The sequence below is a fragment of the Euleptes europaea genome, chromosome 8 (genome assembly GCF_029931775.1).
Source record: "Euleptes europaea isolate rEulEur1 chromosome 8, rEulEur1.hap1, whole genome shotgun sequence".
Classification (NCBI taxonomy): Eukaryota; Metazoa; Chordata; class Lepidosauria; order Squamata; family Sphaerodactylidae; genus Euleptes; species Euleptes europaea.
In genome coordinates, this window is record NC_079319.1 from 26,646,276 (window position 1) to 26,663,378 (window position 17,103).

At 43.1% G+C, this 17,103-nt stretch overlaps 1 protein-coding gene across 1 annotated transcript in view; it reads right to left on the reverse strand.

Annotated features, from left to right (window-relative positions):
- Nucleotides 1-750: 750 nt before the first annotated feature.
- PTDSS1 (phosphatidylserine synthase 1) overlaps nucleotides 751-17,103 on the reverse strand; it is a 40,145-nt gene continuing 23,792 nt past the window's right edge. The window contains exons 6-13 of the mRNA XM_056854003.1: nucleotides 15,648-15,799; nucleotides 13,671-13,812; nucleotides 12,440-12,552; nucleotides 11,353-11,418; nucleotides 5,758-5,857; nucleotides 3,985-4,053; nucleotides 2,785-2,854; nucleotides 751-966 (exon numbers count right to left, since the gene is read on the reverse strand). Coding sequence (XP_056709981.1) covers nucleotides 857-966; nucleotides 2,785-2,854; nucleotides 3,985-4,053; nucleotides 5,758-5,857; nucleotides 11,353-11,418; nucleotides 12,440-12,552; nucleotides 13,671-13,812; nucleotides 15,648-15,799 — 822 coding nt within the window. The 3' untranslated portion in view covers nucleotides 751-856. The remainder of the gene's footprint in view (nucleotides 967-2,784; nucleotides 2,855-3,984; nucleotides 4,054-5,757; nucleotides 5,858-11,352; nucleotides 11,419-12,439; nucleotides 12,553-13,670; nucleotides 13,813-15,647; nucleotides 15,800-17,103) is intronic.

Sequence of the window (17,103 nt, forward strand, 5' to 3'; positions counted from 1 at the left end):
AAGCACAACCGTTCCTTTAAAACGGGGATCATTTTGTTGCTGTTGGCCTCTTAAGAGGAATCTGTCTGAAAGGCATGGTGAAGCTGAAGAGATGATACAGGAAACACTGGAGATGCCGGCAAATTTTTTTTTTTAAGGAGTATCCATAAGGGCAAATGAAGCTACATATACATCTCTGGGAGGGCAGACCCTTCTCTTAATTGTGCAATAGAATTTCACGAGTATCTGAGATGGGAACGAACATGACGAACATTTGTTAGCATTAGAAAAGGTACCGTTAACTGTATAAAACCACCGGCACATGCTCTAATACTTTATGACACCTTGCTGATTGTTTTTTTTAAGCTAAATGCAGAAAGGTTCAGCTGACTGACTGAGAACATGGGCTTTCAACCAAAACATCCTGTTCAACAACAACAACAATAATAAAAGAAGATGCAAAACAAAGTTTTTGAGAACCCACCACAAAAGCAACTGAGCCAACCCCAGGGGCTGCTTTTGTGTTATCATCTTCAACTAAAGAAGGGCTTTCAAAGAAGGCATTTGCATGACCGTAACAAAGAATAGCACACAAACCCTTCGAGAGCAAGCAACTGTTTTTTCGTCTTACATCTGTTTGGAGTGTCAAGTGCAGAAGAGGTTAAATTTAATCCAGTGAATGGCAGCTAATGGTCTGCAATACACAGGTGAGCTCCATCTTAAACAAAGTTCTAGGCCTCTGGTTGCTAAAGATGTCATCCCCTTCCATCTCTTCCTCTTCTCTTGTCAACCTTCAAGCAGGGAATTCAGAACCAGGCCCGGTTTAGTTTTCTTTGCTCTCAGGCACACTTCCGGAACAAATCTGGAAACTGCTGTTCTATCTCTTGCCAATCCCATTGGTCACTTTTGTTCTCGAATGGCGATTCCTCCTCCTAGACGAATGGCCCTCACTGTTGCCAGAGTGTTTAGGTGGACTGTCTTCCATTCCTAGCAAGTGGACGTGGAATTAGGTATTTAAAAGGATCTTTTGCTTTTAAAAAATACAACAGTTGGGTCTGATAATACATTTTGATACAATTTGCTTGAAACCAGTATGCCACCTAGTGGTTTAACTACCATCTTATTTCCTCCCCCACCCCCCATTATGGCAACTTGTTAATTGCAATGTAATAATGATTAGTCTTCTCAAATATTTATCACTCTTTTCCTTAATAAAGAGTTAGCATGCAGACACACTGGTCACTAAAATGCAACCAAGGAGAGACTACAGTGGGTCTCTGTAAGAAAGGTTTCGACATGAAAATCTTGATAGAGGGAATAGATTTCACTAAACTCCCAAATTGAAAAGTATGCTAACTGGGAACATGTGCAGGAGAGTATGAAGAATGAGAAAAGGACTGCAGAAGGAGAGAGTTAAACTTCTCTTAGCTTTGGCCTTAGCTATAATGTATTCATAGCTGAATGAGCCAATAGGATTAGAGTCCTAACGACAGGAAAACCAGCAGTTAGACTGGGAGGAGGATGACAGGCAGCTAGAAACAGATTTTGGTGTCAGGATTTTTTATTGTAACTTCTTCAGACCGACAGGGAACTTGATTTGAGACAAACCAGGCACATTTTTCAGGACAATATTCCCCAGTGTGGTGCTCATGGATACCACGGCACCTGACAATTGATTCCTGGTTCCCACTGACTTCTTCCTCAAAGCATTTCACCCCCAAAACAAATCATCCAGTCATGGCTTTTCTCCACTTCACTGGACAAGGAGGTGCTCTGGAAGAACCTAGGAGACATCCCCTTTGGCGCACCCATTTAGAGATAGCTCCCCTCTCCCAAATCGTAGGATGCTTGGCTTGGAACCTCTTAACATTTTGTAGAATCTCCCAACATTTTGTGAGTGGAACTCATGCCCATGGCAGCCATTTTGGGATTGCTCTCGCCTCTCCCACCGCAGTGATTCTGTTGTGGTGTCAACTACCTGTTTTCAAAATTCCAAAGGTGCCCACAGGTTCAACAAGGTTGGGGACCCTGACCAAGGGCAACCGGGAGGAAGGAGAGGCTATCCTCGATTCTCATCTTATGCTCCAAACTGCCAAGTTCTGCGCTGCTGCTATTAAAATACGCAGAACTTTATTAGAGAGTGATCATTAAAATATTTTACAATTTTTAAATTTTAAGGTGATAATTTTAACCAGGGGTTGTTTTTATTGATCTTACACCTTTATTTGTCTGTGATTCTGCGGTGCAAAACTATTGAGTCTGGACATTTTGAGGTGTTGGCATGTGACTGGTCAGTTGACCGCATTAATAAATTTGATTTGATTTGAGAGGCTGTTCTCCATCACTTGGGCCATGTTGCTACATTAAACACACAAGGACATTCAATCACCCTCACAGGCACGCTCAAGGGAAAATTGCTCAAGGGGGCCACTGGGCACCATCCTGCCAGCAGCATCTGCAACATTTTCCATACTTGACAGCGGAGCAGTTGCGGCACTGCGTCCTGAGGGCTGCCACTGTCGTCCAGAGGCCTCAAAACATACCTACGTTGTTGTGTATTAAGGTCAAGAGGGACATATCTGGGCAATTGGGATGGAAGATAAGAACAATTCAGCTGGGAATGCTGCTGAAGAAACAACCAAGGTGGGGGGCAGAATCCAAGACCACATTCACCACAGATGGTAGCCTGTCAGTATTATAATGTTACAGGAAGGATTCTTCACTGAAAGTTTCAAATGAGCAACTAAAAGCATATGAGCGCTATTGACAAAAAGGGACAGAATGTACCATATGAGGCGCCAGTACCTCTAGAGAACTTAGAGTTTAGCCAGGAAGCATCAGGGATGTACAAACTGTCCTCGCTTTCCGACAAAGTCTGTGAAAACAAAGATGGCCATCAGTGACTTTGCGATTAGTACGTTTCATATCCAGGCCCTATCAAACATGTAAGTTTATAATTGCTGAGATAACTGAGTGAATACCCTACTCCATGCGGGTTCAGTAGCAGAGAGGACAAGGAACCAGACAGACAGCAAGGCTGATTCAGTTCCCTCTATTCCACAGTGTAACTCAAACCTTTCTCCAATGTTTGGATACCAGCATGCCTTTCTAACCAGGTATGGTGACGGTAATGGCTTCCTAGCTATACTTTGCAAAACTGGAATGAATAATAGTTGTTGCCTACATAACACAGAAGGAGTTGGGCCTAACTGATTGTTCTGCTTGTCACAGAAAGGATGGGTGCATCAACCACTTTTTTTGACCATACGCATTATGCTCAATCCTGTGACTACCGGCACATGATAGAAAGGGGGTCTCCGTGATTTTTGAAGGTTTTTATATGCTGACTTTCTCTACCACTTAAGGAAGAATGAAACCGGCTTACAATCACCCTCCCTTCCCCTCCCCTCCCCACACCAGACACCCTGTGAGGTAGGTGAGGCTGAAAGAGTGTGACTAGCCCAAGGTCAACTAGCTGGCTTCATGTGTGTAGGAATGGGGAATCAAACCCGGTTCTCCAGATCAGAGTCCGCCGCTCCAAACCACTACACCACGCTGGCTCTCTTTTGGCGGCATAGGGAGCAACCCTAAGAGCATCTATTCAAAAGTAAGTCCCATTTTATTCAGTAGTGCCTATTCCCAGGGAAGTGTTCTCAGGATTGCAGCCGAATATCCACATTCTTGCATGAAGACGTAAGGCAGGATTTAGCCTGGTACATGAACAGGCAAGCAGGGGCACCATTTAGGAAGGGCTGGGGAAGGCAATGCCCTCCTCCTGTGGTTTTCAGGTGATTTTAGCTCAGGAGCACTTACATTTCTGACCAATTCACTCGTTCAACACACTTCCTGCTATGGGAATTTGAAATGACACCACCATATGCACGTCTACCTTAACCTCCACAATACTTTGTCAACAATTCTTGTAACTTTTCTGGGTAAACTGTATGTGATCTGCAACCCCAAAAGCTGCTTCCTATCAAGGGCTGCGTTTCCCGCTAAACATACCTTTTCTCGCTGTCCATAGCGGTCTGCGTACCAAACCATTCCATATAAACACAGGAAAGTAGTAATAGCCTGTAACATTGGGGGGGGGGGAAGGAAAAGGAGAGGTGAAAAGCCCCACAAGACAGCAAAAACCTGAGTGCAGATTTTAGAAAACTGCAGGCTAAAATTTTTGTTACTATGATGTAACCAGAACAAAAAAAATTAGCCCCTTTTCTACATCATTTTCACCGACATGGCTTCCCACAAAGAACTAACAGCATTCTGATGGACATTCCTAGTCTTCCTTGCAATGTAGATTAGACCCCAGTCATTTAGATAAAGAGTAACAGGAGATCAGGGAGTCCTTCCATGCTTATCGATAGGCCGTTATTCACATACAGTTTGCTAGTGACATACTGACACTATTCATGCCTTTGGGTTTCTTGATAACATGTTTTGAACCCCCAGTACTATGCTACTGACCTCGCACTTTTAGATGTGTGAGCCTAGCAATGATCAATGCTTACAGCGGACTCGGGATTGGATGGCACTGCCTATGGGGATCCAGCTGGCCTCAGGGCAGCAAAGTACAGACCGATGTTCATCTGCGTTCGACTAGAGTCCATTGTGCTCAAAAGAGCTAGTGTTATGGCAAGCCACACCTCCAGGACACTTTGGCTTCTTACAAACCGCACCATGTGCATTTGAAGAATGATGAAGAAAGACATCTCACAATGCTGCTTCACATAACAAAGTCACTCTGCATGCTATGAACTAGTCTAGACTAACTGCCCTTGCTGCCAGAGCTCATGACTGTTCTTCTGCTTTGCAAGAAACTTGCTCCCAGTTCCTCTGATCTCCAACAGTATGGCAGCATTTACGCAGCCCAAGTTCCTGAACTTGTGCCCATTTTGAAGTGCAATCAAACAGAACTTCCTGTTAGCCCTCCAGTGAAAGAGGATGCGCAGGAGCACAGCAAGTGGACTCATGCAGTAACCATTTAATTTCAGTCCAGTAACCATTTAATTTCAGTGGGTTTCAATCTAGAGGAATCTCCACTGAACCAAGTCATAAACATGTGCCCCAGTGTACTTTCCACACAAATCACATTATGCTAGAGGTAGCCAGCAGCTGCCCTGGTAGATCTAGCTATTGATACATGGCTTATTTGTTTAAAACACATCTCTCTATACTGGCATCTTGGAGGCAGCTCATACAATATAAACAAGCAGACATCACAATAAAAGACAAAATCAGCAATAGCAGATAAAACTAATAAAACAGCCTCAAATTAACAATATTAAAATAATGAATAAACTTCTAAAAGCATCAATCAGGAAATACATAGTAAATTTTGAATTTTAAAAATTGTTGTAAGCTGCTTTGTGTCCCTCCAGGAAGAAAAATAATAAATATTGTAAATAAGTAAAAAGTCTCCTTTAAAAAACAACAAAAACACCACCAATAAAAGCAGGCCAAATAATAAAGCTCCACAAGGAGGGGAGCTCTCTCAAAAAACTTGGAGAAATAAAAACATCTTTGGTTGGTGCTGAAATAGTTCCTAATTAGTGTCAGGCAAGCCTCTTTGGGAAGGCAATCCTGGTGCCATTACCAAAAAGGTCCTGATTCTGGTATTTCCCCCCCCCACCACCAATCTTGTTTCTTTCTGTGGGGACACACAGAGCAACAAACACCAGGACACTGCAACTCCACAGAAGTAGACACAGCAACGCTTGATCGGTTTTGCAGCTGAGATGAAGAACATCACCATTTACAAAGTGAAGTGCAACTTACCACACAGATGAGCCAAAATATAACATATAATATTTGTGTTTTAGAGAAGAGGTCTTGACCAAACTTGATGCAGACAATTGCTTCAAGGAAACCGATTGCCCTGGAGGGAAGAACAGAAGAAACATTGCTCGAACTGAGTCACAGTAAAGAGCACCAAGTTAGATGGACCTGACTCAGTAAAAAGCAGCTCCATCAGTTCAAACCAGCTCGGTGGGTTTGCCATCTTTCCATAAGAAAAGCCATGCTGGATCAGACCAAGGCCCATCAAGTCCAGCAGTCTGTTCACACAGCGGCCAACCAGGGGCCTCCAGGAAGCCCACAAACAAGACAACTGCAGCAGCACCATCCTGCCTGTGTTCCACAGCACCTAATATATTCGGCATGCTCCTCTGATCCTGGAGAGAATAGGTGTGCATCATGACTAGTTCCCAAGCTGCTTCCTGGTGAAGAGGAAGGGAGGAGGGCTCAGTGGTGGTGGAAAGCACAGTCAACTCAACAGCCAACTTAAGGGTGTTCGTGGCAAGAGATGAACAAAGGACATTTGCATTGACTGCCTCTGTGTAACAACCTTGGATTTACTTGGTGGTCTCCCATCCAAGTACTGCCTCTCCTGGTATACCCCCCATAGATCACTACGTTCTGCTAATTCTAATCTGCTGGTGGTCCCTGGCCCCAGGAGCATGCGGCTGTCCCCGGCCTGGTAGAATTCTCTCCCTAATAACATCAGGGCCCTGCGGGACCTTAAAGAGTTCCGCAGGGGCTGCAAGACGGGATTGTTCCACCAGGCCTATGGCTGAGGGCAGCTGCAGGGTTTGTCATCTATTGCTGGCCTCCCTATCCCCCCACATTTTATGGAGGTTGGCAAACCTACAACTCCGTAAGTTCTCTGCAACTTGACAGCACTTCAGACAGACACACACCTGCAGGCTGAACCCTGGCACAGTTTCTTGCCCCTCCCCACGACTAGTACAAAAAAGGCAAAAAATAAAGCAAATGATGCAAAAATAAGCTTAATTGGGACCATCAAAACAGCCCTCAAATCCAGATTTTTCACAGTGCAGAACTGGTACTGCAGGATGTTGAACTTTATACACTGACAGAGGACACACAGGCCAGGCAGTCACTTCCCTAGAAGCCTCTCCTTTCTGCTCGAAGTCTTGTTTTACAAGGAGAGGGATTTCACTGGATGTCTAAATTCATTTAACTTATGATCTGAGATTATGTTTAAAGAAAGGAAACCTAATCCTTCTTGTGAGACGCTAAGCAGCTTTCAGGCAGATGAAAGCTCGTTTCTCTCTCTCACACACACACACACACCAGTGAGACAGGGAAGAGATGCATGTCATATTAACTGTCTCTGGGTCACAGTTATTTGTAATTGGAGCTCTTTAAACCAAAAGACAATGGGTATTAAAAAAAATGCCCTGACCTGGTTGGCCCAGGCTAGCCTGATCTCGTCAGATCTCAGAAGCTAAGCAGGGTCAGCCCTGGTTAGTATTTGGATGGGAGACCACCAAGGAATACCAGGGTTGCTGTGCAGAGGAAGGCACTGGCAACCCACTTCTGTTAGTCTCTTGCCATGAAAACCCCAAAAGGGGTCACCATAAGTCGGCTGCGACTTGACGGCACTTTACACACACACATAAAAAAAAAAACCCAGCTCCTTTCTTCATACATGGAGAACATCATACAATTGAAGGGTCTGCAAACAGGGGCATAAACCATTTCTTTTTTTTTGTTTCTGGTTTGTGTTTGTTAGTTAGAACTGGGGGGTGTATTTTGTTACTTATTCATTTTTAGTTATGGCCCCCTGCCTTCATGTAGGTCTGCAGGCTTTTGCTGCACCCTGGCCTGGCAGAGGGACCTTATGCAGGTAAGAATTTCTCTCCTCCATTTCACATCCTAGGGTGCTTTTTCTAACAAACAGCTGTGACGACAATGTCAGATACCCTGGGACCACATTTCCCAGGGTGCACTGAGGCACAAGGTCTTGTCAGAAACAACATCCAAGATGCTGAGATTTCGGGTCTACATCAGCCGTGCCCCCTGGCAGGTCGGGCCTGCAGCATTGCCAGCCCCAGCAGTCTTCCTCTCCAACCGCCTCTTCTCCCATGCCCCTCCCCTCTGATCTCCATGCATTCTAAACCAGAGGCCGAGATGTCAGAATAAGGAGCATATACTAAATATGAATGAATGTCATCAATAGTTTCACTTGCATTAGTTTATAAGCATTAATGAGAATTGCTTTTAATTGGCTTCTATCCAAATGAGGATCCCTGCCCTTAAGATCTGTAGCAGCAAGGTCCCTGATTATTTCTTCCAAGCACTGCTTGTTCTTTTACTCAGGTGACTTCACTATTGTGGAAATGTCAAACGCTGCTGTTTAGGAACAACTGTAGATCTTACTCAAAATCCCTTTCCCATTCTTCCCCTGTCTGCTGCTTTGCCTCCGCCCTCCCCATCTTACCAACAGTTAGATGGGTAAGCTCCAAGAGGGCCTGGTCCTTTTTTCACAGCTGTTAATGTGTCAAGGGCCATGTATATGGACACAGCCAATTCACGATGGCCTGAATGACTTGACCCAGGTTACTGATGTGGGCAGACTCCACTACTTCCATAGCAGCCGATAAGCACTAGTGACCAAATGAGCTGCCACTGGCACCCAAGCAGAGGCCCATCAGCGTGCAAACTTTTTCACCATTTGTGGGGCATCCTTTTCTGGGACACAGCCTCCTCTGGGATCAGCTCTGACAGGCACAACTCTTTGTTAGAAGGCAATCTGGCAAAAGGTCCAAGATGGTCTTTGCCAGGAAGTAAAAAGTCGGGCAACTCAAACATTCTAAAAGGGTGGTTCTAGCCCATAGAATCTGAAGCAAGCTGCCACGACACCCCACCCCAAAGCCCTTTGGTATGTTAAGTAAAAAAGAAAGAAAGGATATGTTAGGACAAAGGAAACTTAGGCCCAGGGCTCCACATTTATTGGTGCTTCCACATCTGGCTTATGAAGCTATCAAAAGAGCTGGAACGGGATATGTTAGGCATGATAGCCCCATCAACTGAGATTGTGGAAGGTGACACTCCCCTATTTAAAGTCTGAATTCTCATATCTTGCCTTGTTCTCTTTCTTCAGGCTTAGGCAAGCAAGACTGTGGCTTTCATCATGTTAAAAAAGCAAACCAGAAACATAAGCTGAACGCACCTGGAATTCTTCCACAGATCCCTGTTCATTTCAGCAAGACTCATGGAAGATTACTTCCTGGTGGATTGTGCCCCAAAATAACTACTAAGAGAGGACCACAGCTGGAATTTATTGCCAGAGGCACCAAAACGTCTGGGAGTTGCCCGTGATTATCCTCATTTCTAGTGATGCTGATAAACCCTTGAGTGTAGGAAGATGGAAAGCAAACTGGCTGCTCAAAAAGTTTGCAAAGTATTAAGTTTGGATACAGGCCGCTTCAGACTGGGCCAGGTTCAAACTGGCACACAAAATGCCCGCTCCTTATCCAGTAGACTATCCACCCCTCCCTGAAGCCACAAATCATACTTTCGCAAAGGGTGGAGGGAGAGGAGAGTAACTGACCACAGCAAATAGGCTCAGACTGGACAGTGTGACATCCTACCAGGATTTATGGGAACTGTGGTTTTCTTGGAGACTTACCACATGTTTAGAGCTAGCCTCCATGTCCAGTCATTTTTCCATCCCCTTGAAAAGTTAGGATTTTTGGTTTAGAAGGGGTGGGAGGGTCAGCAAGAGAGTAGGGAATTGTGTATATATGCATACATGCGCACACTTTACAACTCTTCCCTTGCAAAAATAAACATCGAACATTTTTTGACTGTTCAATGAGGCATGCATGCAAAAACATGGGCAGTTTGGTGTATTCTCCCATAATTACTCATTTTTACACAGTTTTAATGAATATAGGGGAGAACACCAAGCCTTTCTGACAGAAAAGGAGGCCTGTTCTTTCACAAGAGCCTTTTTTTGGCCTGGAAAGGAACTACCATCAAGAACCATTAAGATGAGACCTTGAAGATGGATCGGACACTGAGGAAATGATGACAGGGAAAATGTTTCTAAGTACAGCCAAGTAAAGTGATTCAACTGGTCTGTTTATTTTTGCCAAATGCCAAAAGCAGGAGTAAAGAAAATCCCTCCATGCCTATTAGCTCCAGGCTGATCTTCTCTACAAGGACAGACTGCTGATCTGAATATTGCTGTTTCTGTCACTTTGTGATTAGGAAGCTTTCTTTTGAAATGCTTTGGTATTGTACACAGATTTGCTTCCTTTCTTCTGCTAAGCTAGGTGGGACAATAGGAAAAAATGCACAGTTTCAAAACACTAATGAAACCTGCAAGAAGCTGGGAGGTCATCTAATTCACCTCAAGGCAAGATCCCTTTTCCCTGCCCCCACCCTAAGAATACACATTACAGAGTGCTATAAGGAGAAAGCCATGCAGACCAGGGTAAGCTATGCCATGAATAGAAAATCCTTCCGTTAACACCTGGTACAGTTTGAACCGCTGAGATAAATTACGCGCCACAAAAGAACATTTGAAGGATGGCTGGTCAGTCTAATATGCTAAGGATGGGTTTGATATTTCTACAGAAATCTGGGTACCATTTTAGGCACCTGTAGGCCCCTTCATTGTTATTGCATAACTGCTGGAGCTGTAAAATGATGCCAAAGGGAAAGGTATAATCTTTCCTTCACTTTGAGAAACCTGAGTTTATTCCATGGCCAATTTAGGGGAGATTGTCACCCCCAGATTTGGCTCTAATTATTCAAAATGACTTTGAAAGGCACAATTCATATTTTATTCAAACCAAAATTCTACAGGAGCTTTAGCCACACACAGTTTAAATATATGACACACACAAGACTTATAAACAACCTCCACCATTGGTCCCATTTATAGTTTCCCAGTCATGTCTGAACATTAAGTGTCATATATGGCTATGCTTGGAACAAACAAATAGGAGTCAGAGTACATTATCAGAGGGAGGGGAGAGCTTCCATCCTGCTTCTCCTCTGCCCATTGTTCTTTTTTTTTTTCCACAGGAAAGGGCTAGGAGAGAAAAGTGGAAGGTTGGTGACTAACTTCCAGTCAGGTTGCAGTCAGGATGGGCCTTTTTCTCCTCTACCTCAAGTCTTCCCTTACTTGGGCAAATGGGGAGGCAGGGGAAAGGTTGGCTAATCTGTGTTATACCCTGGTTTATTTCTGTCTTCCTGTTTCTGTTAGAGAAATAGAACAGGGGAAAGTACTGGGAATTTTATAAAGTTCAGCTGATGCCCCACAGAACATTCAGCAGTTTTAAAAGAACTAGTGTCCTAAACCACTACAAGGTGTATTAAGAACCAGAGGTTAATTATGAGCAACCATTCCACAGAGAAGGAACATTTCAGCTCTGTCTTGATCCTAGGACATAACCTGAAGTCACAAGATGAAGAAAGCTTCCCCAAACCAAGCAGGTTCGGTTGCTGCATGGATAAGAATCCACCTGCAAGCTTCTGGGAACATAGATTCTATTCACACTGAGGCAGACTGCAAAAGTTTAGACGCCTACATTTTCAGCTACAACAAACACTTACCCAAATACCCAGCACTGAGTTCCTACCCTCTTGCATTGTGTGTCTGTGAGGTAGGCATAGTATTGTCTGGAACAAGAAACAAAAAAATTATTTAGTGAAATGAGAAATTATTCATTTAGGTTACAGCCAGCAAAAAACCTGGGTTTAGCCCATTTTGTGAAAAAGAAGCACAATTAATTAAAACTAAAGCTGTCACCTGATTAAATAGTCAATTAATCGTGTGCATTTTACAGTGCCATTCTAAGCAGCTGCACCCTTCTAAGCCTATGGACCCTCATAAACTCAGAAGACTATAACTCTACTTAGAATGGCACTGCTAGTCAATTAAATCTGCATAAATCTGTAGGAGGAAAAATCAGAAGAAAAAAACTCACATATTGCAATTGGCATCATCATAGAAGAGGCAGTATCGTACTACATGTAGAAAGGAATGCCTCTTCTGGGACTTGCATTAAAAATAATTTCAAATATCTGTTGCTTGATTAAAGAAGCAATTTTCTAGTCAATCAAAAATTAATTTGGCCAATCAATCAACAAAGTGCTGCAACCCTAATTAAAAGAGTTTGAATGCTTCTGGGATGGCTGCCAGCAACACGAGACAAGCAAAAACAGAAGAGATATTCCCTGTCTCCCCTGCCTGAGTAACTAGGAAAACATATCTACCTGTAATTTTAGTTGCAAAGTTTAAGATGTCTGCACCACCATACATATGTCTAGACTGAAATGAGGTTGACTATGCAGCAAAAACAGGTAGAGATACACAACTAACAAGCTCCTAAACAGAGCTATACCTTTCTAAGCCTATTGACGTCAGTGGCCTTGCACGCTTCTACCTCTGCTCAGAACTGCACTGTAAGAATGGGGATTTGAGGCAAACAAGCGAGGTATCCTGCCAATAGAACATCTTGCTTTGTGGGATTTCAGTTAGGTGATCTAAAGTTAAGACTGTGCCTACCTTGCCTCCTTAAATCTGCATTTTCTGTTAATGCTTACTATTTTACTTTTTAAAAAACTGAAAATTTTGTTTTATATTCAAAAGGGGGCAATACAGTTTCCAAGCGAGGGGAAAAACGAAGCAAAATATTACCTCACAGTGGGTGCTGTGATAATTCCAATGAAGAGGATTCTACCCCAACTCAAAGGGTGGCATGCTTGGAAAACAAAGATGTGTTTCAAGAAAAATGTGTTCAACTCAGTTAGCTAAGGAGGAAATGAAAGTAAGAGTCAGGTAACAAAACTTTATATCCAGGACAGACAAGACTCATTCTTACTTCCAGCACTTTCCTTATGAATTCCACAGATGATAAGTGACCAGTTTTGTATTTGATAAGTGACCAGTTTTGTATTTGCCAAGTAAACCAATGAGTTATAAAAGGTCTCTATTTTGAAGCACCTTAATTTTGAAGGCAGTGAAATGGATTACGCTGAGGCAGTCCCTTTGAGGGTACCATTTTAAAAAGCATCAAATTCATTAGTAATTAATTTTATTTTGCCACTATGAAAAAAAGAGTGTGTGTGTGTGTGGGGTGGGGGGGAGGACCCAAATGTCTGGTGTCTGGACCATCTTTTCAACTTACTTTACATAGCTCCGCCTTCCCCACCACATGCCTACCTATCACATTCATAACTAAAATCACTGAACTGTGAAGTTTTTTTAAAAAAACATATTATTTATAATATTACTTTGTAACAGCCATATAACTAAAACAGAATTGGAACAACATAACCTGGCACACTCTGCAGTTCAGGGGTCCCCAATCTTTTTAAGCCTGCAGGTTCCTTTGGAATTCTGACACAGGGTGGTGGGCACAGCCAGAAAAAGGCTGCCACAGGAGACAGAGAAAGCCAGAAAATGGCAGAGACTGAGGCTAGGCATAACTCTAATAGTAACTCTTCAACATTTCAGGCAGAAGCTCTGTTTCACAGGATATGTTTCAAAACGGCCGTGCTGTTTAAAAATATTTTCTTGCATACACACACAGCAACGCAGTGAAGATCCTTTTACTATGGTGGGGGCCACTACTGAAGTAACTTTTAAAAAGTCTGCACAGCCTATCAGATCTCCCAATGGCCAATCAGAAGCCCTGCTGGGCAAAGCCCCATTATACCCCACCTATTTTCTAAAAACTAAGGAAAGGTGTTGGCAGGCATGATGGCACACACAGGCACCCTGTTGAGGACCCCTGCTCTAGGATATGTTTTTCTTTTATGTATGAATAAAACAAGCAAAATTTCCTCTGACCAAATGGAGCCATGAGGTCTAGCGAGATATCCCGGCTTTGATGTCACAGGGCTGTTGATGGGTCTTTTTTTTTTACCTGCCAGACAATCATGAAAAGATATACTCCAGCCACTCTTTGAAACGAAGACTTGGGATCGAACCAGCGAACATACGTCCAGCTTGCTGGAGTGAACTGTAACACGGCTCTTTTGATTTTGCCAGTGGTCGTGTGGATATCCCTGCAAGCAAGCCACAGTCAAAAAGGAAAATCAAAATTGCGTTCCTCTGGATCTGTACAATACAACAGGGCTCTGCGATACTGCTATACACAACACGAGGCCACGTGCATGTTGCCAAGAAAGGTGCGCTGAGAAGCAAACTTTAGTACCTATCCTAGTTATGGAAGCGGCGGCTTGCTATTCAGAGGCGCCAGCTCCAAAGCACACTTTTGCACATGCATGCTTCCGCTTCTGTAACAGCAAAGCAGAAAAGTGCAAAATACCTCAAAACACCTTCCTGTGCTATTCAAAGAGGCACTCTCAAACAGCAATTTAAAATTCGCTATTTAAAATTGTTTTCGAAGACAAATGTTGGAACAGAGTGACATTCTGGAGGTCACAGCCACTTTCTATCAATTTAAATTTGACCTTAACAGTTAAGGACAAGTGAACAGGAAACCACTGCAAGGTCATCCAAGCCAGCTTCAGCATTTTTGGTTACCTGGTAGGAATTTGCATTCCATCCTACAGTTACAACAGAAACAACCGATTTCACCCAACAGAAGACCCGAAGGGCCATATGTGATGGTTCCATGGTGCTCAGAAGCTTCTCAACTCCCCCTTCTCACCACAGCCCCATGTCCCCAGAACTGCCTGTATTCAATGTATTATAAGGGTGTCTTGTTCCCTCTAGAGCACTAGGTAGGAATAGAGAAGTGAAGCAGTAAAGTGACAATACTCTTGAGGGCTGCCCCGTTGCTGACAAATTTTCCCCTTTGCTGATAAAGGGACATGAATATCATCCTAGTTTATTTTTTTTTAAAGGACACTTGTTTGCAAATGATAGCAAAGATTATACAAAAAGCAACCCCTTTTTTTCCTTTGAGGATTAGCAAAATTGCCTCATATTAATTTTCATTCCAATGGGATGGACCGTGGCCTGAATTTTATGCATCAATATGGTGTACATGTTTGTGATGTCCATCTGGAAGGATTATTATGTAAGTTTACAATTTTACATGGTGTGCTTTTACTCAAATGTTGTTATTATCTGTCCTGGCTTAATGCCAAGACCATCAAAACAGAAAGAGAGGGAGGGGGAAGAACAGGCTATACACATCAGGGTGGAAATATAGAGGATAACAAACATCGTTTTAGGAAAAAGCTCTCAAAAAGGGAGGCAAGTAGGGAACTGGGAAAAGTGTAAATATGGACTTCTGTAATTTACTACCCAATAGATCCTTCTGGTTTTAGAAAAAGTTTGCCACTACATGGGCCATTTGAGCTACAGCTTCAAATCACAGCTTGGCATTGCATGCTAAAGTGTCAATCTTAAACTTCAATCAAGCTTCAATCCTGAAAGCCAGTGTGGTGTAGAGGTTAAGAGTGGTGGTTTGGAGCGGTGGACCCTAATCTGGAGAACTGGGTTTGATTCCCCACTCCTCCACATGAGCAACAGAGGCTAATCTGGTGAACCGGTTTGGTTTCCCCGCTCCTACACACAAAGCCAGCTGGGTGATCTTGGGCTAGTCACAGCTCTCATAGAGCTCCCTCAACCCCACCTACCTCACAGGATGTGTGTTGTGGGGAGGGGAAGGGAAGGTGATTGTAAACCGGTTTGATTCTTCCTTCAGTGGTAGAGAAAGTCGGCATATGAAAACCAACTCTTCTTCTAAGCAGACCTGCACGTTTCTAAGTACATGGAAGTCGGTAAGCTATAACTCTGCTCAGGATTGCACTCTAAAGTGTTTTAATGGTCTGTAATTGGACAGCCTCCACAATTTACACACAATTCCAGAGTTTTTACACAGCAGTATTATTAACGCAATGCTTATGGGCTTGTACTTGAGACCTACTTGAAGCTGGCCCAGTGATAGGTCCTCATCTCCAAGAAACGACAAACTATCATGCCCAGCAAGATGCCACCCCCGTTACACAGCAGGATGTCCAAAATGACTTGATCCCACCAGCATTCAGCAAAATTAGGCAGTAGATGCATGAAGAACAGCTACAGAATACAGCAAAGAGATTCTGGGTGAGTAATTCATACAGGTACAAAAATTTTAAAAAACTTTTTAGACATAAGAATGCAATTTTATACAACAGATGCTGAAAATACAGAAAATACTTTTCATAATTCAGCTGAATTGAACAAAAGTCTATCAACATGATTTAAAGAGAGCTCTAGACCAGCTTGTATTTCTCAGCAGGAAAAGGATAAGTGTGCTTGCTTTCTCACATCACAGTTGTATCTTTAAAAAACATTATTATTCAAGTGCTAAGTTGGTTGTCTGGTGATGTGCCAACACCTTTCCCTAAACAGAATTATTTTGCTACAACTAATGATTCCATATATTTGCACTGGTAAAAGCTTGCTCTAAATTATCAGGCTTCCATGAGTTGACCTAGAAAACAGCAGTGCAAAATTTGCTTGATTCACTGGCCATATCTATATACTTCACTCTCCATAAAAGTCTACCCATCTAAACCTGGCTTTTTGGCCACTACCAATTACTAATGGCGGTTTTTTATCAGACTAGAACCTACACACTTGCTCCAACTAATTTGATACAGGCTGGTTCATAAGGAAAGAAACTTTCAGTCAACACAAACTGGAATCACATCAATGATAATGAAAGCATCACCTCCTGAACCATCGACACACAGTTAAGTGCAATTCTAAGAACACTTTCCTGGGAGTAAGCTCCACTGAACAGACCTGAGTGGGATTCCACGCAGACACGGTTTGAGTTACCTTTATAGCAGCTTTCTCTCATCACCTAAATCCATTCTAACCTTTTCCTATTTAACAAATATTCAAAAAGAAGAATCTGGCATTGGTGCACTGATCAAGAGACAGCTTCCAAGCAACAATGACCTTGTACTTTTCACTCCTGGAGTGGCGACTGGGAATGCCTGATGGGAGCCTGAAATCCAATCTTAAGTTATGGCTGGAAGCATATTGCTCCACAGCAGTTATTTAGTTTTAACACACACACACACACACACACACTCACTCACTCAATTAGAAAAAAAAAGACAGGCTGGAAAAAAGACAGGCAGAGTTAACACCCTGTTCCTTTGCACTGACTCAGCTGAACTGTTTGCAGAACTGGAGCAATGTCAAGTATGGTATCGCCTTGCGCTAGGGTGCCTACTGAGCATCGAACGCTTGTAGTCTCTGGCACAGTTAGTATTGGGTTGCTGGGAGTATTGTGATTCTGAGAATCACGTTCAAGAAAGCAGCGGTTTGAGATCCAGAGTTTCCCCCCCTGTATTTTCTTGAGCACAAAAGGCTATTCATTGCCAACC